This window comes from Giraffa tippelskirchi, chromosome 4 (genome assembly GCF_054371585.1).
Source record: "Giraffa tippelskirchi isolate mGirTip1 chromosome 4, T2T-mGirTip1v1.2.pri, whole genome shotgun sequence".
Classification (NCBI taxonomy): Eukaryota; Metazoa; Chordata; class Mammalia; order Artiodactyla; family Giraffidae; genus Giraffa; species Giraffa tippelskirchi.
This window is the reverse complement of record NC_137278.1, coordinates 55,274,184-55,298,691: the sequence shown is the minus strand read 5'-3', so window position 1 is coordinate 55,298,691 and position 24,508 is coordinate 55,274,184. Positions and strand designations below refer to the sequence as shown.

General features: G+C 45.4%; 1 protein-coding gene across 1 annotated transcript in view; it reads left to right on the top strand.

The window, feature by feature from the left end:
• The window catches only part of CD8A (CD8 subunit alpha), a 57,091-nt gene extending 34,638 nt beyond the window's left edge, over positions 1-22,453 (top strand). The window contains exons 2-7 of the mRNA XM_081592918.1: positions 14,631-14,917; positions 15,019-15,384; positions 15,978-16,094; positions 16,292-16,402; positions 18,041-18,071; positions 21,125-22,453. Of these exons, the coding sequence (XP_081449044.1) occupies positions 14,631-14,917; positions 15,019-15,384; positions 15,978-16,094; positions 16,292-16,402; positions 18,041-18,071; positions 21,125-21,170 (958 nt within the window). The 3' untranslated portion in view covers positions 21,171-22,453. The remainder of the gene's footprint in view (positions 1-14,630; positions 14,918-15,018; positions 15,385-15,977; positions 16,095-16,291; positions 16,403-18,040; positions 18,072-21,124) is intronic.
• Positions 22,454-24,508: the final 2,055 nt, after the last annotated feature.

The following is a 24,508-nucleotide window of genomic DNA, read 5'->3' as shown; positions in this document are numbered from 1 at the left end:
AACTCTTCCGATTGGTGGTGGCTTATTAGTTCCATATTCCTTAACAGGATCTCCTGTCATAAAACAACTCATGTGAATGGTTACTATGATGCCTGGCCAGGGTGGGCGGTTTCAATCAGTGTGCTTCCCCTAACACTATAGTTATACAAAATGTTACCAATAGGTGAAGGATACATAGATCTGTCTATATTATTTGTTACAATTGCAATGTCAATCTATAATCATTTCAAAATAATAAGCTTTATTTAAAAGTAAATTGGAGAGGAAATTCGGCTCTTAATGAGATGAATAGGGTCCAGTTAGTTAATGAACCCATGGGATAATATGACCTATTGTTAGAATGAGACAAGATTCAGCATCAACTAGTTTTCTGTGTATTTTGTTTTTTCATACAGTGTAAGCACTGAGAATTTTGTTCCCACAAATAAATAGTTGGTTTTGTTACAAGAGGCTTCCCTGGTGGCTCAGATGGTAAAGAGTCCACCTACAATGCAGGAGACCCAGGTTTGATCCTTGGGTTGGGAAGATCCCCTGGAAAAGGGAATGGCAGCCCACTCCAGTATTCTTGCCTGGAGAATTCCATGGACAGAGGAGCCTGGCGGGCTACAGTCCATGGGGTTGCAGTCAGGCATGACTGAGTGACTAACACTAACACTTTGTTACAGCAGAGTCATTAAGTTTTTTCACTTTTTCCAAAAATTTTTGGCCAAAGAAAACCAACAATAACCCCATAATAGTGATATATCATCAAAATGTAGTTTTAATGATCTATTAGTTGCTTTGTTAGTTTGCAACTAACAAAGTACCACAAACTAAGTAGCTTAAACAACAGAAATGTGTTATCTCACAGTTCTGGAAGCTACAAACGCAGGATTGAGGGGTTGGCTATATTAGTTCCTTCTGAACATTGAAAGGAAGATCTGTTCCATGACTTTTTCATAGCTTCTAGTGGATTGCCGGCTGTCTTTGGGGTTCCTTAACTTGTAGAAGAGTCATCCCATCTATGTCTTCATTTCCACTTGATGGTCTCCCTGGCTGTGTGCCTGTATCCAAATTTCCCCCTTTTTAAGGACACCAGTTACATCGGATTAAGACCCTTCCTTCCTCACGACCTCATATTAACTTAATTGTGTATGTGCTCCGTCACTCAGTCATGTCCAACTCTTTGCAGCCCCATGGACTGTAGCCCGCCAGGCTCCTCTGCCCATGGAATTTTCCAGGTAAGAATACTGTAGCAGGTTGCCATTTCCTACTCCAGGGAATCTTCCCAATGCAGGGATCGAACCCAATCTTGTGTCTCCTGCAGTGGCAGGCAGAGTCCTTATCACTAGTGCCTCCTGGGAAGCCCATTAACTTGATTAATGCTTATTCGCTCAGTTGTGTCCGACTCTGCGAGCCCATGGACTGTAGCCCACTTAGGCTCCTCTGTCCATGGGATTCTCCAGGCAAGAAAACTGGAGTGGGTTGCCATGCCCTCCTCTAGGGGATCTTCCCAACCCAGGTCTCCCTCACTGTAGGTGGATTCTTTAGTGTCTGAGCCACCAGGGAAGCCCATTAACTTGATTACCTCTGTTAAAACCTTATCTCCAAAAAAGGTCAACTTCAGAGGTACTGGGGATTAGGACTTCACACATAACGTAAATTTTTTGTGGGTGGTGGGGAGGAGACAGGGAACATAAGTCAATCTATAACACTTGCCAACTCTAGCAGGTCCTCTTTCAATTGTTTTGGAATCAAAGACTCAGGAAGCACTGACTTACATGTGAATTGGTCATGATCTTTAGACTTGAAATTCACTTCTCAGTCTCTGGAGTCACTGAAATAGACTTTATTCTATAGCCTCTCAAGTAGCTATTGACAAAGCTACTGTCCCTCTCTCACCGAAAAGCAGTTGCCTACCCTGATGAACTTAGAAACGGTTGGGGAAATATAAATATTTTTAATTACCATACAAATTTACCAAAAAAATACTTTTATCTTATCAAAGGCTTTCCACCTTGTTTTCACCAAAACTTTGGATCTAAAGGTTTCTGTCATTTGATTCATGGAAAATAAAAAAAACTGCCAACTATCCTCATTGGCACAGGCTTCAACGTCAAACCAACTAGCAAATCAGGCTTACCTTCTGTTAAAAAAGAAGTCTGATTCCTTTTGCAATTCCAATGAACATGTTTTTTAAATTAATTAATTATGTATTTTTTGGTTGCACTGTGTCTTCACTGCTGCATGGGCTTTCTCTAGCTGCAGTGAGCAGAGGCTACACTTCATTACCGTGCTCGCGCTTCTCATTGCGATGGCTTCTCTTGTTGTGGAGCACAGGCTCTAGATGCACGGGTTTTAGTAGTTGTGGCTCTCAGGCTGTATCGCATGGGCTCAGTCATTGTGGTCCTGGGCTTAGTTGCTCTGTGGCATGTGGAATCCTCCCAGATCAGGAATCGAACCTGTGTCCCCTGCATTGGCAGGCAGATTCTTATCCACAGCACCGCCAGGGAAGTTCTCCAATGAACATGTTAATGTGCATCCCATAATACCTGTCTCTCTCTGAACTCCAGCTCTACAGTAGAGAGGTTGGTAGAGTGATGAGGCTCAGGAGATGGCCATAAAGGAGCTCAGCCTCCAGTATTTCTGCCCAGTGTCCTGTTTCCCAGCATCTCAGAGGCTCTTCTCAAAAGAAATGCATTCTTTGTCAATTCCTAAGCAAATGGACATTAAATGAAAAATATTTGAGCACAGGGGCGCATGTATCTTTTTTCTTTGATTGCACCACAGTAAGATACAGGAGGTTGGGAGGTCTGCTATTTTGTTTTAAAGCAGGAAAAAAGAGCAATCGTGAAATGTGGAGTGGAGAAAGAGAATCTGCGAAAACTAGACAAAGGCATTTGTTCTTGGGCAGATCCATCTCAGGAAAAAGGATAAATAGGCTTTGAGGATCTGGAAAACAACCCCCTTAAAATTATGTGTATACTCTGTGGGTGGGAATGAAAACTGGTGCAGCCACTACGGAAAACAGTAAGGAGGTTCCTCAAAAACTAAAAATAGAGTTATCATATGATCCATCCATCCTACTCCTGGGTATATATACAGACAAAACTATAATTTGAAAAGACACATGCACCCGTATGTTCATAGCAGAATTATTTACAGCCAAGACGTGGAAGATGATGTCCATAGACAGGCGAATGGATAAAGATGATGTATATACATATATATATATATATATATATATATATACACAGATATATATATGATGAGTACTGCTGCTGCTGCTAAGTTGCTTCAGTCGTGTCCGACTCTGTGTGACCCCATAGACGGCAGCCCACCAGGCTCCGCCGTCCCTGGGATTCTCCAGGCAAGAACACTGGAGTGGGTTGCCATTTCCTTCTCCAGTGCATGAAAGGGAAAAGTGAAAGTGAAGTCGCTCAGTCGTGTCCGACTCTTTGCGACCCCATGGACTGCAGCCTACCAGGCTCCTCCATCCATGGGATTTTCCAGGCAAGAGTACTGGAGTGGGGTGCCATTGCCTTCTCTCTATGATGAATACTATTCAGTGATAAAATGGAATGAAATAATGCCATTTGCAGCAACATGGATGGACCTAGAGATTTTCATACTAAGTGAAGTAAGTCAGAAACAGAAAGACAAATAGCATATGGTATCACTTATTTGTGTAATCTAAATTATGACACAAATGGACTTATCTATGAAATAGAAAAAAACTTGCAGACATAGAGAACAGACTTATGCTTGCCAAAGGGGAAAGGGGGTGAGGGAGGGATGGACTGGGAGTTTGGTGTTAGCAGAAGCAACTCATATATAGAATGGATGAACAACAAGGTCCTACTGTATAGCACAGGAAACTATATACAATATCCTGTGATAAACCATAATGGAAAATAATGTGAAAAAGAAAAGAATATATGTACATGTATAACTGAATCACTTTGCTATATAGCAAGAAAGTAACACAACATTGTAAATCCCTATATTTCAATAAAATTAATTTTTTAAAAATTATGTGTATTCTTAAGGAAAGTCTTTATGTTCCCCTAAAGGTATAAAGACCCTGGTTAGAGAACTACTGAGCTGCGGTATGCTCACCATCTAATACTACTATATAGTATTTAAAATAAATGAACAAGATTTATGTCTCAGCATAACCCAAACTCGAAGACATACAATATGATAACATTTTTGTATACTGAAACATTCTCAAAATTTTATACAGTTAATAAATGTATACATAAACAGTAAAGGTATTAAAACAGAGAGGGGTAAGTTGAAAGTAATAGGATAGAAAAAGATATCATTCAACAGAAAACAGACAGGGGGATACATATACTTATGGCTGGCTTACATTGTACAGCAGAAACCAACACAACACTGTAAAGCAATTATCCTCCAATTAAAAATTAAAGACAAAATAAAACAAACCAGAGAGAACAAACAGAAAACACAAGAGCGCAGGAATGGCCATGTGAATATCAAACTAGATTTCAAAACAAGGTATCACCAAAGATAATGAGGGACATTCTGTACTGATAAAAGGGTCAATCTGCCAAGAAAACAGAACAATCCTAAATGGGTATGTACCCAACAACAAAGCTTCAAAATGTTAGAGGCAAAAAATGGACAGAGTTAAAGGGAGAAACAGACAAATCCAGAAATATGACTGGAAATGTAACATCCAAATTTCTTAACTGATAGACCCCAAATGCTGCTTCTGGACAGGAGGCAAGGTATTTGAGGATGTGCAATTTTATCTGTAATGTGCATCTGAAGCAAATGTGACAAAATGCTAACACATTAATTTTGAGGGGTGCTTTCTGGGGAGCCTATGGGTGTTTTTACATTATTTGCTCTATTTTTCTGTGTTCAAATGCTTTCTTTAAAATTAAAGGGTGAATGGAAGAAACATTTAAGTGAATGAACAATAAAAGAAATACAGACATCAACATCACCTCATCCAATATTACTCCAGCTCCCTACCCTCTCCAGCCTGCCCTCCTGCCCCCACCTCCCTCTTTACTTGGGAGTCTTCCTCTGACAAACATGTGGGAGTCGATATCCTTAAGTGGGCCAGGTGTTGAACACAGGCTTACAATCTCTTCCTGCCACAGGCTGCATTCAAGTCGTCCCAAGCTTCCATGTCCTCCCAAAGCTCCTTTAGAGCCCAAATCCACAGCAGCCACCTCTCCATAAAGGAATGCCACCTCTCAAGCCCCATCCTGAAGTTCCTACATCACCTGAATTACTGCCAATGTTTTCTTCCCTCTCCTTAAAAATGCGCCCTCCCTAAAGGTTCAATATCCTCCTTTGCTTCTCCTTTCCACTCTACCTGCCTTTGCAATCAGACCCACTCTCACAACTTAGATGAACACAACCTTGCACAGGCTGGGTTCCCAGCCCTGGTCCCTCTCTCAAACTCAAATCCTGCCTCTCCAGTTGCATTCAGGATGCTTCCGTTTGAATGTTCTTGACACTAAAGATCTGTAGCAAGCTGGCCCCCAACTTTACAGCAAGCGTGTGTCTGCACCAAGAGAATGACACAGCAGCATTATAAGTTGTCAACAGACATGTGGGTTTTTCCCATCACAGATCACGTTCTTACTCTCTTCACCCCATCCAAGCTATGACTAAGGTTCTCCCAAGGGCATTTTAAATATTATCTCAACTTCTTCTGGCCTCCTGAGCTGCCTTCCTCTCTGTGCTTCTGAAGTCTTCTGGTTCAACTTGGTATATGTTCAGAGATGAACATATTTTTACTTACCCTGTTTGGCATTCTGGGAGCCCTTTTGATCTGAGCGCTTGTGTCTTTTAATAGTGGAAAATCTTCAGCCAAGATCTCTTCCAGTGTTCCTTCGCCACACTCTCTTTATTCTCTTCTTTCTGAAATTCTATTAAATATTTCACAGTGCTCATCCACATCTTCACAGCTTTTCAAACTGTTTCTGTATCTTCTTGCATTGCAATCTGTTAGTTCCTCCGTGCTATTTTACTAATGGAAACTCTGTTTCCATTTTACTAATTATTCCAGTGTAGGGTGTATCCTAGTTTATATCTAAACTATAGATAGATTTTATTTCCAGTATTCTCAGTATTTATCATATTCAGTTGTTTAATTTCTGCATTTTCTTTTTTTTAAATTAGTTTATTTATCTATTTTTTAACTTTACAATATTGTATTTGTTTTGTCATACATTGACATGAATCCACCATGGGTGTACATGTTTTCCCCTTCCAGAACCCCCCTCTCACCTCCCTCTCCATCCCATCCTTCCGGGTCATCCCAGTGCACCAGCCCCGAGCACCCTGTATCATGAATCGAACCTGGACTGGTGATTCGTTTCACATATGATAATTTACATGCTTCCATGCCATTCTCCCATATCCTCCTGCCCTCGCCCTCTCCCATAGAGTCCATAATACTGTTCTATTTATCTGTGTCTCTTTTGATGTCTCGCATACAGGGTTATCTTTACCGATTAACTAAATACCATATATATGTGTTAGTATACTGTATTGGTGTTTTTCTTTCTGGCTTACTTCACTCTGTATAATAGGCTCCAGTTTCATCCACCTCATTAGAACAGATTTGAATGTATTCTTTTTAATGGCTGAGTAATATTCCATTGTGTATATGTACCACAGCTTCCTTATCCATTTGTCTGCAGATGGGCATCTAGGCTGCTTCCATGTCCTGGCTATTATAAACAGTGCTGCAATGAACATTGGGGTACACATGTCTCTTTCAATTCTGGTTTCCTCAGTGTGTATGCCCAGCAGTGGGATTGCTGGGTCATATGGCAGTTCTATTTCCAGTTTTTTGAGGAATTGCCACACTGTTCCCCATAGTGGCTGTACTAGTTTGCATTCCCACCAACAGTGTAAGGGGGTTCCCTTTTCTCCACACCCTCTCCAGCATTTATTGCTTGTAGACTTTTGGATAGCAGCCATTCTGACGGGCATGAAATGGTACCTCATTGTGGTTTTGATTTGCATTTCTCTGATAATGAGTGCTGTTGAGCATCTTTTCATGTGTTTGTTAGCCATCTGTATGTCTTCTTTGGAGAAATGTCTGTTTAGTTCTTTGGCCCACTTTTTGATTGGGTCGTTTATTTTTCTGGAATTGAGCTGCAGGAGTTGCTTGTATATTTTTGAGATTAATTGTTTGTCCGTTGCTTTGTTTGTTATTATTTTCTCCCATTCTGAAGGCTGTCTTTTCACCTTGCTTATAGTTTCCTTTGTTGTGCAAAAGCTTTTAATTTTAATTAGGTCCCATTTGTTTATTTTTGCTTTTATTTCCAATATTCTGGGAGGTGGGTCATAGAGGATCCTGGTGTGGTTTATGTCAGAGAGTGTTTTGCCTATGTTTACTCTAGGAGTTTTATAGTTTCTGGTCTTACGTTTAGATCTTTAATCCATTTTGAGTTTATTTTTGTGTACGGTGTTAGAAAGTGTTCTAGTTTCATTCTTTTACAAGTGGTTGACCAGTTTTCCCAGAACCACTTGTTAAAGAGATTGTCTTTTCTCCATTGTATATTCTTGCCTCCTTTATCAAAGATAAGGTGTCCATAGGTGCATGGATTTATCTCTGGGCTTTCTGTTTTGTTCCATTGATCTATATTTCTGTCCTTGTGCTGGTACCATACTGTCTTGATGACTGTGGCTTTGTAGTAGAGCCTGAAGTCAGGCAGGTTGATTCCTCCAGTTCCATTCTTCTTTCTCAAGATTGCTTTGGCTATTCGAGGTTTTTTGTATTTCCATACAAATTGTGAAATTATTTGTTCTAGTTCTCTGAAAAACACTGTTGGTAGCTTGATAGGGATTGCATTGAATCTATAGATGGCTTTGGGTAGTATACTCATTTTCACTATATTGATTCTTCTGATCCATGAACACGGTATATTTCTCCATCTATTTGTGTCCTCTTTGATTTCTTTCACTAGTGTTTTATAGTTTTCTATATATAGGTCTTTTGTTTCTTTAGGTAGATATATTCCTAAGTATTTTATTCTTTTCGTTGCGATGGTGAATGGAATTGTTTCCTTAATTTCTCTTTCTGTTTTCTCGTTGTTAGTGTATAGGAATGCAAGGGATTTCTGTGTGTTAATTTTATATCCTGCAACTTTACTATATTCATTGATTAGCTCTAGTAATTTTCTGGTGGAGTCTTTATGGTTTTCTATGTAGAGGATTATGTCATCTGCAAACAGTGAGAGTTTTACTTCTTTAATTTCTGCATTTTCTATACCTTCTTTTTCTCTGTTTTAAATTTTTTTCAGATTGCTCTGTAATTTGTATCTCTTCTGAGGTGAACTCCTAACCCAATTTTAGTAAGTTATCTTTACATGTATTTTGAATTTTCAGTGTGTATATAATCTCATCTTGAATGAGGACTTTAAAAATCTCTCTTTTTAGAGAGGGAGAGAGAGAGGAAATGTGAGACTAAAGGATCAGTTAGGAGCCAGGCTGGGTTTCCATCTCATCTCCACCACTTACTAGTTGTGCAACTGTGGTTAAGTTATTCTCACATCTCTGAACTTTAGTTCCTTTCACTTCAGAGGGCCCATGAGATTTAAAATAAGTCCTGCCAAGTTCTAGACCACTGAGGGTGCTCAGTAAGTGTCAGTTTCTCCTTTTCTCAGCAGATGTAGGCAGCTAGAAATGATGACATTGGTAATAAAGTTTAGTGACACAATGAAAGTTTGAAAAACAAAAAGCAGAAACTCTTTATACTCCATCCTCCTATTTTGTTCAGGGCAACAGTCAGAACCAGGCCTTATTCTGGTGGCTCTGGGCTCTGTTCAGTGGTGACACTGGAGATCAGGTGACTGCAGTCTCTGGCCTGCCCTGCCATCACTGTAGGGACTCAGCCCCATATGAGCCATGACTATGGAAGAATGCACAGCTTTCTCCAGGCTTTCACTGAGAAGTCCTGACCCAACCCCCTGTTTCAAATAGAGAGCCTGGCTTCAGCCTCTCTCCATAGATGAAGCACTTTGGGACCCTGTTAGCTAAGAAGTCAAACCCTCAGTGCCTCTGCTTCAAGATGGACCCTCAAGACACGGGCTCAAGAACAGACCCCCTGGCTCCTGATTTCAGCCCTGGTTCCACCCCATATTCACCTTGCTTTTGAATGAGTCCATCTTCTCCCCTTCCTCCTTCTCCTCCTACCTTCAACCATACCATTACTACGTATTAAAGCATGGTATCAGCACCATCTTGATTAGGAGTCAAATGTCTCATTCTTCTTTTTTTAATATTTATTTATTTAATTTTTGCTTGTGCTGGCTCTTCGTTGCTGTGTGCAGGCTTTCTCTAGTTGTGGCATGTGGGGGTCTACTCTTGGTTGCAGTGCATGGGCTTCTCATTGTGATGGCTTCCCCTATTGCAGAGCATGGGTTCTAGGCACATGGCCTTTAGCATTTGCAGCACACAGACTTAGTTTTTCTGCAGCATGAGGAATCTTCCCAGACCAGGGATCAAACCTGTGTCCCCTGCATTGGCTGGCAGATTCTTGTCCACTGTGCCACCAGGGAAATGTGTTAAATGCCTCATTAAATATAACCTCTCTCCCTATTCTTACTTTATCTATAAGCCAGCCACTTCGTAAAGCCTTTCCTGAGCACTCTTATCTGAAATGAACTATCTCCACATCTTCTTGTCTGCTCTACTCTGCTTTTACCTGCATTTAGCTTTTACTGAACAAGGTTCTTGAAGACCAAGTGTGTAACACGTCCTGTTAGGCACCGTGATAACAACCATGAACAAGATGAGGTCTCTTCCTCAAGGGACCAAGGTTCTCGTCATCAAGCTGGATGAACAAATAAACCACTGCTGTGCAGAATAAGTGCTTCAGTCTAGGAACACCCAAGGTCCAGGTGACACCAAGAAGCCTATGGTCTATACTTCCTAGGAGCAGGGGGAGGGGGTAAGAGACTGAGCCCCAGGAGGAGGAGATGCTTGGGCTAGGACTTGAGGAAGAGGAGATTACTAAGCAGACAGCAGAGCTGAAAACAATCCAGGCTAAAAGAATAGCATGTTTAATGGCACTGAGGTGGAAAGGAGCAAGGTCTCTTTGAGAAACCAAGAGACACCAAGCTTAGGAGGTGTAAAGAAGGCAAACAGGAGAAGATGAAGATGGAGCTGCAGAGTCAAGTGTGCAGGGCCTCCAACAACATTCAGGATCACCCAGTGTTCCCCCTGGGACCATAGGAGCCCTTGTAGGATGGAGCACAGGATTAGCAGGACAAGATTTTCACTGAAAGGGACCAGGAGCACTGGAAGAGACCAGAGTAGAAATGGGGTGGTCATTTAGAAGACCACTGCAAAATGTCAAGATAAGAGATGACGATTGCCTAGTTGAACTTGAGGGGTTGAGGGTAGAGAAAAGTGGGAATGGCAGAAGTGAGGTAGAATTAACAGGTGTTTGTGATTGAGATAAAGCAAGGCCCTGATAATTCTAGAGTTCAAAGACCTTTCTAGGCCCAAGCAAGCTAACTCTTTTTCCAGGAGATGGTAATATCTCCTGGACCAGCAAAGGGAGACAACAGCTAGTTTCCAACACCATGATTCCAGGTTGGCCCTGAGTCAGCATCTTAGGAGCTGGGGCACAGGGCCCTGACTAATTTCCTACCACTACCCAACCCAGTTATACATTCTGAATAGGTCTTTAATTAATGTGTGTGAATATGTGTGTGCATGCTCAGTCGTGTCCAAATCTTTTGCGATCCCATAGACTATAGCTCACTAGTCTCCTCTAGCCATAGGATTTCCCAGGCAAGAATACTGGAGTGGGTTGCCATTTCCTTCTCTAGGGGATCTTCCTGACCCAGGGATTGAACCTGCGTCTCCTGCTTGGCAAGTGGTTCCTTTACCACTGAGTAGTTCTGTGGTTTAAGAACATATACCTTTGGACTTCCTGATGGTTCATTGGTTATCATTTTGCCTTTCAATGCAGGGAGTGTGGGTTCGATTTCTGGTCAGGGAGTTAAGATTCTACATACCCCATCGCCAAAAAAAACAAATCATAAAACAGAGGCAATATTGTAACAAATTCAATAAAGACTTTTACAATAGGCCACGTTAAAAAAAAATCTTAAAAAAAATAACATATACCTTGAGGAAAACAAAGACCTGCTTAAATTCAACCTAGAAACTGGTGACCTGTTTAAATCAGCATAAAAACTGGTGTTTTCTAAGGGACCATGGGAAGCCCTGGCAGGATGGAGCACAGACTAGGTTAGCAGGACAAGATCTTCACTGAAAGGGACCAGAAGCATTGGAAGAGTGCTAGCCTCTGTGTCATAGAAACTGGTGACTCTGTTACCCTGTCACTCCCTGAATGTGTTTAAAAATAAGGAGTTTATTTGAGAGTGAGGTGCTCCCATTTTTTCATCTACCCCATGTGAGTGCCAGTGTGGGATGTGGAGCTCACCTGGCAGTCCTCACCCAGCCCTCTGCACACCTGGCCCTACAGCAAACAAGCATCGCCAGAACGTGCACAGTTGCATCTGTTCTGTCTGCGACAGGGCGGATGTCATTGTGGTTATGCTGAAAATCTACCAGTTCTCTGAAAAATAACATTGGGGTCGCAGAGCCTCCTCGGTGGGTTTGACATGTTGCCTTGACATCCCCCCATCCTCTGTCATGCTCTGCACAAGGGAGCTGCCATCCCCCTGGTTGACACTTTTCTAAGTTGCAAGGCTAGAAGACCTCCACGCCAGTTACAGCTCACTTCCGGGAGAGTGGAATAGGACGATTTTCAAGCTTTGTACCCCTGAATCTGGGCATCATCATCCTCAGAAACCTGGTCCCCAAGATCCAGATATCTGCAGGTTGACTCTGGCTTCCCTCCAATGCTTCCTCCACCAGCAATGTGCACCTTTGTAGCCGGCCATCCTCTCTACCACCCTCCTGACAGCATCCTTTGGCCAAAAGGGCCATTTAACACTCCTGCAGTGGGAACAGAGATGAAGCAAAATAGGAAATTATCTAAAATGAGGATTGCCTTGTCAGTGGCCTATCTGGATTTGGCTGTTTCCTTGTCACCCTCACACATATGAGTTAAGGCACAGCTCTGTGTCTACACAGCCAGACACACACACACACACACATACTGGTATGCCAGGGGAACCACTGCTGTGTGCCACAGTCATATCCATTATTACAAAGGGTTTTCCTTCCTCAACCTCCCTAGTCCTCCATTTGAAAATGTTCCGTGTACATGAGTGATTGCTCAATGGTATAGATGCATTGGTTCTACTACAGCCTTACTAATAACTGGAAAAATTGAGAAACTGCTGGGACTTTCCTGGTGGTCCAGTGGCTAAGATTCCACACTCCCAATCCAGGGAGTCTGAGGTTCCATCCCCGGTCAGGGAATTAGATCCCACATGCTGCAACTAAGACCCAGCATAGCCAAATAAGTAAATAAGTGCTTTTTAAAAATTGAGAAACTGCTTAAATGTCTGTTAATAGGGAAACTAAATTATGGAACACTCATAAAATGCTGGAGAAGGAAATGGCAACCCACTCCAGTATGCCTGCCTGGGAAATCCCATGGACAGAGGAACCTGGTGGGCTACAGTCCTTGGGGTCAAAAAAAGAGTCAAACACGACTAAGCATATAAAATATGCCCCTTTACAAGTATGGGTGGATCTACAGGTGCTGACATGAAAAGTTTTCCTCTTCTACTGTTAGATAAAAAAATGCAGGTTGCAAAAAAATATGTGTATAGTACAACCATGTGTCTAAAATGATGTACAAGCATCTGTTTGTGCATAGACTATATATGAGGGGCAAACATAAGTGGTTTTCTTTAGAGAATGGACGATGGGAGGAGAGTTGAGACAGGGAAGGTTCCCCATAGTCTTTTTTTGAATTGTCTGAAGTTTTTCAATAATATATAACTTTTGTAATCTAAAAGACACTTAAAAAAAAAAACTCTAAATATAAAACGTTAAATGGTGTGTGTTAGAGTAAGTACCTCGGATGCCTTGAGTAGAGTGGTGAGGGAGAGGGTTGACATCAAAGTTAAAAAAAAAAAATCCCATCCAACACTCAAGCTCAGACTCCATGAAGGGAGTTTTGCAGTTTTGCAAACACAGCTCAGCCTGCGGTGATATGACATGTGACATCTGGGAGGGTATCTGGGACATAGGCCTCGCCACTGGGCAGAACTCATGGATGGGGCAGACACATGGAACAGATAACACCAAGTGGTTTGTCTCAAGAAACAGGGACAGCAGCATGAGGGGCACGCGCTGTGGCAGGGGTCCCCAACCCCTGGGATCTAATGCCTGATGATCTGAAGTGGAGCTGATGTAATAATAATAATAAAGTGCACAATAAATAAAATGTGCTTGAATCATCACCAAACCACCCCCTGCCCCCAGTCGGTGGAAAAGTTGTCTTCCACTAAACTGGTCCCTGATGTCAAAAAGTGGGGATCGCTGCACTATGGGATGCAAAGTGGGAAGACCCGGAAGAAATGAGAGAGGGGACCCACTATGGGGTGGAAGGTTTCAGGACAGCAGCAGACGAAAAAAGAAGGGGCCACATGTGTGTCAGGTTCAGACAGGAAGAACTGTCTCCACCCAGGCTGACACATGTGCCTGCCAAGCACCCAGAGCCAGAAGAATGAGATTCAGGTCCCAAGGCTTGGGAGCTGGCCAGGGTCTGAAACAGAAGCGCATTCCAGCACAGGGAGCCCACAGTTCAGATCATCACTGGCACTAGTGATAAAGAATCTGCCTGCCAACACAGGAGACACAAGAGACACAGGTTTGATCCCTGGCTTGGGAAGATCCTCTGGAGTAGGAAATGGCAACCCGCTCCAGTATTCTTGCCTGGAAAATGCCATGGACAGAGGAGCCTGGCAGGCCACAGTCCATGGGGTTGCAAAAGAGTCAGACACGACTGAGCGCACCATAGGATAACCCTATGGGCATGTAGTGGGGGGTGAATAGGAAAGACCAGGGCAGGGGCCTGGGCAGGAGGCTGGGCAGAACCAGCACCCAGAGGCTCCAAGCCAAGGCAGGGCTAAGCTTCCACGCAGAGCTTTCACGCAGACCTGCAGGTCACCAGGAGGCTTCAAGAGTGACACCATCACATTCCCTTTTGAAGAATACAGTTCACAGCAGTGTGGTTGGGGGACTAGCCAGAACAGGGGCTAGTGTGGAGGCTGCTGCAGTGGCCTTGAAGAAATGAGGCTGTGGTGGCCAGGTTTAACTGCTGAGGAAAGAGCATGAGGAGCAGAAAATCACAAGCCCCACGCACTGCTTGACTGGCTTATTGGTGGAAGTCTCCTTAATGGAAGGAAGAAGGTTTTTTTCCTCTGTGGGCACCCAGACTCTCCTGTCCGAGTTCCCCGGACGTGGGCTACTCACTAACTCCTCTTAGTCTCAGCCCTCAGGACCCACTTCCCCGGGACCTAAAGCCCCAAGTTGTCGGTGCCAGGGCCACTTTGAGTGAGGTCAAAGGAAGTGGACATTTCTCTCTCCTTCCTGCTGGCTCACCCTCCCTTCTAGAAATCTCTCATTTCTTGTTCTGCCTCTGTCACACCCACAAGAGAGCCCTTCCAAGGGCCACTTCCAACCATCCTTATCCTTGTTTTCCACCCGGCCAGATTGCCTCGACGGGTCCCCATTCACGGACCTCCACACCCTCACCCTTCTCTGGGCTGGAGGGTGACAACCGCGAAAAGGAGGGCGACTCTCTCCTCCGCGGGGCTTCAAGTGACATCACATCCTCCGAATGTGAAATCGGGCTCGGCGGCCGGTCGAAGGGCGAAACTTCCCCCGGCCCGGTCGGCGATCCACCGGCTCCTGCGAGCCTCCGAGTTTCCGCGGCGGGAGCGCGCCATGGCCTCACTCTTGACCGCCCTGATCCTGCCGCTGGGCCTGCTGCTGCTCGGTGAGTTGGCGACCCCTTGGGGAGGCAGGGGTGGGGCTGGCATGGGATGGGAGCGGGGGGCTTGGGGGTCCAGGCTCAGTCTCGCTGCCCGTGCCCCGCAGATGCCGCCACGGTCCTCGGGTCGCTCTCGTTTCGGATGTCACCGACGCAGAAGGAGACCAAACTGGGCGAGAAGGTGCAGCTGGAATGCGAGTTGAGTCCGCACAGCCTGGCGTCAGGGTGCTCCTGGCTCCGCCAGATACCCGGGGACGACCCCAGACCCACCTTCCTAATATACCTCTCCGGCCAACGGGCCAAGCTAGCCGAGGGACTGGACCCCAGACACATTTCCGGCGCCAAGGTCGACAGCTCCAAATTCCAGCTCACCCTGAGCAGTTTCCGCCAGGAGGACCAAGGCTACTATTTTTGCTCGGCCCTGAGCAACTCGATCCTGTACTTCAGTAACTTCGTGCCTGTCTTCTTGCCAGGTTCGGGCGCCCCGGGTGGGCTTTGGGGTTCACGTCTGAGTCCGTTTTTCACACGGACACAGCTACTTTCGAGTCTCCTGGGGTTCGAGCCTCTGGGGGCTACTGAGATACTGTTCCCAATTCACAGACGAGGAAACTGAGGCTAGGGTGCGACTGGGTAGTAATTCAAGGTGACTTTTTAGGTCTGGTTGATCTGGGCTCGAGTTCCGGGCTGGTATGATCCTGGGCAAGTTATTGCACTTAAATTATCTGAGCTTCCCTCTGCTGGTCAGTAGAAGGGGGGTGTCCCACCGTCCCACCCCCGACCCCTGCCTCCTCCAAGCCTTCGAGGTTTCTGGTGGGGCCCTGGAGAGAGGCCAGGCGGAGGGGCACGGGCCTCTGTGTTCATATCCAAGGCACCCAGCACACTCAGACGACCAGGTGGTCTTTCCGCATCTCCCTGCGCTGAGCGCCGAGCTCCGCTGAGCGTCTAGGGCTCCTCCAGTAGCTAATCCGGAGGGAGCGCCCCCTCGGCAAAGGCTGGCGGAGAGATGGGGAGGGTTCGGGGGCACAGCTCCAACGCGGCGCCTAACCACTCTCCGTTGCTCCCGCAGCAAAGCCTGCCACCACGCCGGCGATGAGGCCGTCCACGAGGGCGCCCACCATCGCGCCGCAGACTAGGTCTGTCTCTCCGCGCTCAGAGGTGTGCCGGCCCTCGGCGGGCAGCGCAGGTGAGGCGGGCGCGGCAAAGACCCTCGCCCGGGGCCCCACTGACCTTCCTAGCAGCCCAAGCGGTGGGGAAACGAGAGCTGGAACCCGGAAAGGGACGTGCCCGCGCCAGCGGGGTGGGATAGGGTGGGGGGATCCCCAGAGTGGGGTGGGGGATCCCGGGCCCTCTCCTAAATGTCCGCGTCTTCTGTGTCGTCAGTGGACACGAGCTGGCTGGACTTCACCTGCGATATCTACATCTGGGCTCCCCTGGTCGGGACCTGCGCCGTCCTTCTCCTGTCATTGGTCATCACAAGCATCTGCTACCGCCGTAAGCCCTGGGGAATCGCGCGGGAAGACTCAGCCCGATTTTTGCATCGCTTTGCTCTAGGCAGCCCTTGCGGGCAGTTCAGTTGGGTTCGGATTTCTGGAACTTTGAGCTGCACCGCAGGGCCAGGCACTGCCTTTGTCTTTCCTGGAGAGAGAACGCGGGGAAAACCCCTTCTCTTTCCCGGGAAGTTTTTAGGAAGGCAGAGCCTCATTCCCGGAGCGGCAGCGGCAGGGGTGGGGTGTTCCACCCGCAAAGCCCGCAGGTCTGGGCTTATTACAAACGCCTGGGATGGGGATGGGGGCAGGGCGGGGCCCCGCTGTGCCCGAGGACCAGTGCCCAGGAGGCCCGGGTCAAAAACACTACAGGTAGTGGTTTATCCTTGGCCCCCTCCTTGCGAGCCCCCACCCTAATTTGGATTCTACTGCAGGTGGCCGTCCTAACCCACGTTCACCCACATCTGCATTTGCAATGCTTTTTAAATTGATGTGAAGAGGGGTGGGAAAGAAGACCTCACCTCAATTCTCAACAGTTAAATGCTACTTACTGCATAGCACTATATTCAATATCTTGTAATTATCTATAAGGGAAAAGAATCTGAAATATTTACTTACATATGGGCTTCCCTTGTAGCTCAGTTGGTAAAGAATCTCCCTGCAGTGCAGGAGACCCTGGTTCGATCCCTGGGTTGGGAAGATCCCCTGGAGAAGGAAATGGCAACTCACTCCAGTATCCTTGCCTGGAAAATCTCATGGACAGAGGAGCCTGGTGGGTTGTAGTCCATGGGGTCGCAAAGAGTCGGGGACGACTGAGCGACTAACACTTCAGATACATGTATATATACATTTACATATATATGTATATGTGTTATTCCCTCAGTCACATCTGACTCTTTGGGACCCCATGGACTGTAGCCCACCAGGCTCCTCTGTCCATGGAATTTCCCAGGCAAGAATACTAGAGTGGATTGTCATTTCCTCTTCTAGCGGATCTTCCTGACCCAGGAATCAAAAACCTGGGTCTCCTGCATTGCAGGCAGATTCTTTACCATCTGAGCCACCAGGGAAGCCCCATATATTTACATATATATATATAACTGAATCACTTTACTATACATCTGAATCTAACACAATATTGTAAATCAACTATACTTCAATTTTTTACTTTTAATAATTACTAAAACCATAAAATGTAAATATATTATGCTTTATAGCTTGTGTTTTAGTAAGTTAATCTTCTTTTCAGTGTCAGTCATTATTATACACTGTCATTTTATAAGCTTACTTTATTATGACGTATTTTTTCCAAATATTTACTTATTTGGCTGCGCTGGGTTTTAGTTGCGGCACATGGGATCTTTTATTAATAGTTTCAGCATGTAGGATCTAGTTCCCTGATCAAGGATCAAACCCTGGCCCTCTGCATTGGCAGGGCAGAGTCCCATACACCGGACCACCAAACACCTATGATGTATTTTTTATAACATTGATGTAGTTATTGTTTGGTTTGAATAAAATAGTCATAGCCACACTAGAAAAAACTTATAATCCTAAATAAACAGGAAAAGTGAAGCAGAAATCATGTTTGTAACTATTGGTCATGGTGAGATAGTCATTTTACCCCTTCTTTTTCCTTATCCAGGGAACCGAAGACGTGTCTGCAAATGTCCCAGGTGAGTCTCTTATAATCTCTGGACCTGCTCACCCCAGGCAGCAGATGGTGGGGATCTTTTGCAGACAGAGGCCATGGCAGCGGAGTCCTGAGGTCCAGGGAGTCACCACAGTGTCTGAACAGAGGCAGGCAGAAGGCTGACACTGGGGAGGAGAGGGAGGCCAAGGTGGGCTAATGGGCAGAGCAGTGTGATTTCAGGGAATGTCTGTCTCATTTGGCCCAACCTGAAGAATTCCCCCACTTAATCCTATATCCAAGCGTGCTCAGTCATGTCTGACTCTTTGCAACCTCGTGGACACCCGCCAGACTCCTCTATGGGATTCTCCAGGCAAGAACACTGGAGTGGGTTGCCATTTCCTCCTCCAGTGTATCTTCCCGACCCAGAGCTCGAACACACTTCTCTTTTGTCTTCTGCTTTGGCAGGCGGATTCTTTACTACTTCGCCACCTGGGAAGCCCCCAAAGACCCGAGGTTCTTTTATCTGGATGATTCCGTCTGAGTCTTGTTTTCTTTCTTTCATAAATATTGATTTCTTTCTTTTAAAGATTTTATTTATTTGGCTGCACTGGGTCTTAATTGTGGCACACAGGATCTTTAGCAGCAGCATGTGAACTCTTAGCTCAGCATGTGCGATCTAGTTCCCTGACCAGGGATCAAACCTGGGCTCCCTGCAGTGGGAGCACAGAGTCTTAGCCACTGGACCACCAAGGAAGTCTGAGTGTTGTTGTTTTCTTAAGAAAACTTTTTTATTTTCCCATTGGTTTGGTCTAGCTTTTGGGGTGGAGAAGGCAATGGCACCCCACTCCAGTACTCCTGCCTAGAAAATCCCATGGACAGAGGAGCCTGATAGGCTGCAGTCCATGGGGTTGCCAAGAGTCCGACACGACTGAGCGACTTCACTTTCACTTTTCACTTTAATGCATTGGAGAAGGAAATGGCAACCCACTCCAGTGTTCTTGCCTGGAGAATCCCAGGGACGGGGGCTCCTTGTGGGCTGCCGTCTATAGGGTCGCACAGAGTTGGACACGACTGAAGCGACTTAGCAGCAGCAGCAGCAGCAGCAGCAGCTTTTTGGGGGGGCGGGGAGAGTCAGTTTTATCACGTGAACCAAATATCACTTGATTAAAAAAAAATGGCCCCAGTTGCTCATTTCCCTGTGGCAACTCAGGGCCTTAATTTACTGCCAAGGACTGGATTGGGAAGAAGGGGGAGTCAGGGATAGAGGCAAAGAACTATCTGGCAGTTCAAGTGACTCCCTCATCCAATTCCAGCCCATGATCATTCTGAAATGATCAGGAAAAGACAAAAGTGAAAAATGGTGTCTGAAAAAAAGGCCTCAGTCTCCTTTCTCCTTCCAGCTTAGTCTGAGGCAGCACTGCACTAACATCTAGCAAGTGCCCTCTCTAGCCCAGCACAGTGATGGGAGTCACACCCAGGGAATTCCTTATGCTCACAGCAACCCCCTAGGGGAACACCACAGTGCCATCTCACAGATCACTGGCTCAGAGATCAGGAAATCTAGCCAAGGTGGCAGAGTCATGCTTACACGTCAGCTATCAATAATGCTGCTGTTTAGTTGCTCAGTTGTGTCCAACTCTTTGCGACCTCATGGACTATAGCCCACCAGACTCCTCTGTCCATGGGATTTCCCAGGCAAGAATACTGGAGTGGGTTGCCTTTTCCTTCTCCGGAGGATCTTCCCGACCCAGGAATCGAACCCACGTCTGCTGCTTGGCAGGTGGATTCTTTACCACTGAGCCACCCATCAATAATATTGGGTTGGCCAAAAAGTTCATTTAGGTTTTTCCCAAAACCCAAATGAACTTTCTGGCCAACTCAATTATAACAACCTTAAAGTTTACCAGTGCTTTATATATATGAATATATATAAAGTTTTTAAGTTTCAAGTTTCATAACAACCTTTAAAGTAGTCAGTGTGGTTACCAGTTTATAGATGAGGAAACTGAGGCTTAGGACCTTTAGTGACTTGTCTGAGGCCATACTGCTAGCAAGCAGGAGAGCTGCAACTTCTGTTCAAAGCCCAGGCTCCTCTCTGTGGTTGGGGGCCAGGGCAGAGGGGGTTAACGATAACCAATTCTATTCACCAGTTCCTTTTAGTAGATGAAAATGTTTCAAGTTTTATACCTGAGGTTTGCATTTCACACTCCCTGATACTTCTCTGCAGAAACCCAAGTTCAGTGTCTTATATACATTGTTATTTTTTAACAATGGAAATATAATGAATTTTCAATGCATATACTAGAGGTGATATACCAAGTGGATACTCTTTAAGAGAATAGAAAGATTTTTTAGCAGTTTCAATATTGGGAAGTTTTTGGAGGAGAATCATCCCTTATCTTTATCTTTTCTGAAATTTTGAAATGAGTAACTGAGAATAAAACTCTGTCCCAAAATACAAAACCATGCAGATTAAAACTATGAGCAGTTCACACACCTGAGTTAATAAGCTCAGTGATGACCAAGGGCAACTCAGCTTCAACTCAGAGGTTTTGGAGGATGGTGTGTATAGACATGACACTCACAATGAATCAGCCCATTTAGAAGGTGCTAGCCCAGTAGTGAATTAACACATCAAATTTGGGTTATCAAAGGGACTTTTAGGTAAAGTAGCTCTACTTGACAGATGGTAGTTCATTCACATCCTCCCCTAATGCTGTGATCCTCTCAAGGGCTGAGAATCAACTCAGATGATGGCTTGGTTATCAGCCTGCTTCTCACACCTCCATGGGGACCTTGACAAAGTCTCTAAGAAGCTAGACTAACTGGCTTCAGATGCTGGCTCCAACCCCTCTTAGCTATGTGCATGACCTTGGGCATGTTCTCCAGCCTCTCATCTCAAGATGGCACAAGGAAAGTTCTTGGCAGGGTTGCTGAGGTCCTTCACCCAATGCCATGCTGGTGGCCTGGGGACAAGTCCTCAGACCCCCATGAAGGCTGGGAAGCTGGTGTGTAGGGGTGGGGTAGACATGGGTGGATGCTGCATCAAATTGCAGGGGCTCTTGCTGCACTGACAGTCACCCACCTCTCTTTCAGGCCCATGGTCAGACAAGGAGGCAAGCCCAGCCCCTCAGAGAAGTGAATCTAACATAGCTATGGGCCTCGTGCAACAGCCACTACAAGACTTCAGACTGAGAACTCTCCTGAGAGGGAGAGCAAGAAAGAGTCCTTCCCTTTCGATTTTTCCAGTGCTTCCTTCCTTCTCGTTATTATTATTTTTCATGGGGGAGGGGTGGAAAGAGTTACTTTTTCTTTATTATTTACTTTGATACAAAACAAGACTGTCGTGTCTACGGCATACCACAACGGTTTTCACGCTGTTGTGCTCCCATATTGCGGTAGAGGGCGGGCAGGCCAGAGCTACCGCAAGCTGTGTTCTCAGAATCTGGCTGTGAGAACTGGTGGGGGCCTCGGCACCCACTCAGCCCCAACTTCTCCTCCACCTATTTTACAAAGGAGAACGCTGAGGCCCAGAGATGGGGAACAGCTGGATCAGAGTCCTAGCAGGGACTCCATACCACTGAGGTCTTTCTTCCGGCGGCCTCTGTCTCAGCGTGGGGCGCTGGATCTCAAGCCTCAAGAGAACTAGTTATTTCTGAAGCACCTGTGATAGACTCATGACTGCACCCAGAGCCTCGATGAGGTAATGAAATAGGACAAGAAACTTGACAGAGTTCTGTGATACTGCTGAACAGGATCAGATTATTTTTTTATAATCAAGCGTGAAATGATACAAATAGGAATTCTTCCAATGAAGCGGAAGAAGTGAACCAAATCCTGGAAAATGAGCAACCTGACCTCTGAAGAAAACCTCTGGGAAATCCCAGCCTGGAGGCAAGATGGTTCTCCCAGCCCTTGTGTTGCAGAAGGACCCATGAAAGAGGAGAGGCCGCCCTCTGCAAGCATGATTTGAACGTCAGGAAAGTTGAATGGAGTTCAACTCTCTCTAAACATTGAGATTCTGTATTCAAATATGCTCCTGGGTCATCGGGGAGTTTTTACAGCTTGTAAAGGGAGAACTGTGACCAAGCAGCTGGCACAGGCCCTGGCCACCCCAGGCTAGCAGCTGAAGGGATGTGGCAGACAGACTCTGGTGAGGAGGCTAAGAGCCCAGCTGCAGCCCTACAAGGCATTTCCTTTCTTACTGTGTTCTGCAAAAAATGCATGCTCACTGGAAGAAAAAATGTAGCTAAGGTAGGAAGAATCATCCATAATTCTTTACCTCAGGGATAATCCATTGTTAATATTATGGGCTACATTCTTCCTGATTATTTTCTGTGCCTACATATAAAATATATAATTTTTTTAAATGGGATTGCACTATGCTTTTATAAGTGGCTTTAATAAACAAACATTTATGGCTTACTTCTTAATAGCAAAGTCGTATTTCATTTTTGGTTGTGCCATTATTTAACCATGACTTAATATTTCATCGTTTCCAATCTTCCACTACTGTAATAACAAACGCTACTAAAAAGCTGCAGAAATCTTGAGGACAAATACCTAAAATTCTTGGGTCGCTGCCCACTTTCACCTCAGACTCCCCATTTTCACATCAATCAAAATCAATTTGTCTCTTCTTGTATCATCTTCCTTCATTTTGCTTTTCCTTGGTAACAGATGCGTTGCTACTCTTCTTGTAATAAATCACAAAATCTTCATTTTGTCCTTCAGGTGAAACAGACATACGGAAAAGGGCACAAACTGTAAGCGTACAATTCCAAGTCGCTATTCAATGAATGCTCACATAGCCAGCACCACATCAGAAACAGAACTTTCCCTGCCCTCTAGAAATGGCCTTCCACAGGCTTAATTTTAAAAAGCAGTCTACTTTTAGAGAACAAAAATAGAGGAAAAAGTGTCGTGAGTGTGGGAAAGCAGAAGAGAAACAGGGAACAAGACAAAATCTGGCTCTGACCCCTGCTCCCAAACCCATCAAGCTAACCAGAATGGGGAAGGAGGGGGCACACCCCAGGGACAGAGGCCTAGCTTGGAGTGGGGTGCAGGCTCTGGGCTATCTCTGTGTTTCCTGAAAGAGGTGAGGAGGAGCATTCCTCAAAGGAAGTGACAGTAAAAGGGCAACATTCATTCTGGGCTACATTCTTCTACATCTTTTCTCCAACCTGCAGCTCAGGTGTGAGCAACTGGGAGCCATGAGGCTCCAGAAAGGGTTAAATACGCCCTGATTTTTTTTTCACATCCCCCACAAAAGGGTTGGGCTTCCCTGACGACTCAGACAGTAAAGAACCTGTGCCTGGTGGGCTACAGTGCTTGGGATTGCAAAAGGTCGGCAGACTGAGCGACTAACACACACATGAAAGGATTTCTTCACTCACCACAAATAAAATGGTAAAACAACAATTTGGAGGTTAAAAATATTAACACAGGAAAAAGCAATCATTGGAACTGGCCCTCGAGACCAGAAAGAAAATAGAGCAGCAGTGTACAGAGCAAGAGGCCTAAGGCACGCCAGGGGTGGGCTGTGAATCTAGGCTCAGGGCTCACTGGAGACCACAGACATCCAGCCTACTTGTTCTACACATGCAGAAGGAGGACTGACAGTTCAGAGCTGGAGGCCTCAGTCCCAACAGTCATATTTTTTACTTGCCAATCTCTAGCCTGAAACACTGGTTTTTACCAATTTTCCTACGTGAAAGATACCCACAACACATTTTTGGACCCTGAAAAACAAGAATTTAGAGAAATCACTTTTGTACTATGCAGTAAGCTTGGTTCAGCTGGCCAGAAGTCAGTTTCAACATTTAATAAGGATGCATTCTCTTATCAAGACCATAGCCTATTTGTGGAAGAAAAAGAGAAATTGGTTGTTTCTTTTTTCCAGCTTTTAAACTGCTTTAAGAGAGCCCACCCTACGGAAATCCCCTGTGACACTTCAGCAAGTGGGTCAAAGAGAACTTTCTCTCTCTCCCTTTTTTTTTTTAACCAGCAAGAAGCTGCTCCTCCCTTCTGCGCTGGGCCTGTGTGCAAATCCTTCCTGCACATGATTTTACAATAGCCAATTTTACGACAGCTGTGATTTTATGAGCTATTCCTAAAAGCAGACTTAAGTAGTTCTTCTCCACCAAAGGGAACTGCTGCTGGCTGCTGCGAAGTCTCTTCAGTTGTGTCCTACTCTGTGCGACCCCATAGACGGCAGCCCACCAGGCTCCCTTGTCCCTGGGATTCTCCAGGCAAGAACACTGGAGTGGGTTTCCATTTCCTTCTCCAATGCATGAAAGTGAAAAGTGAAAGTGAAGTCGCTCGGTCGTGTCTGACTCTTCGCGACCCCATGGACTGCAGCCTACCAGGATCCTCCGTCCATGGGATTTTCCAGGCAAAAGTACTGACTGGAGTGGGTTGCCATTCACGAGGCCTCAATTACCTGAGATTAGGTTAAATGCAGAGGCACTGAAAGCAGCT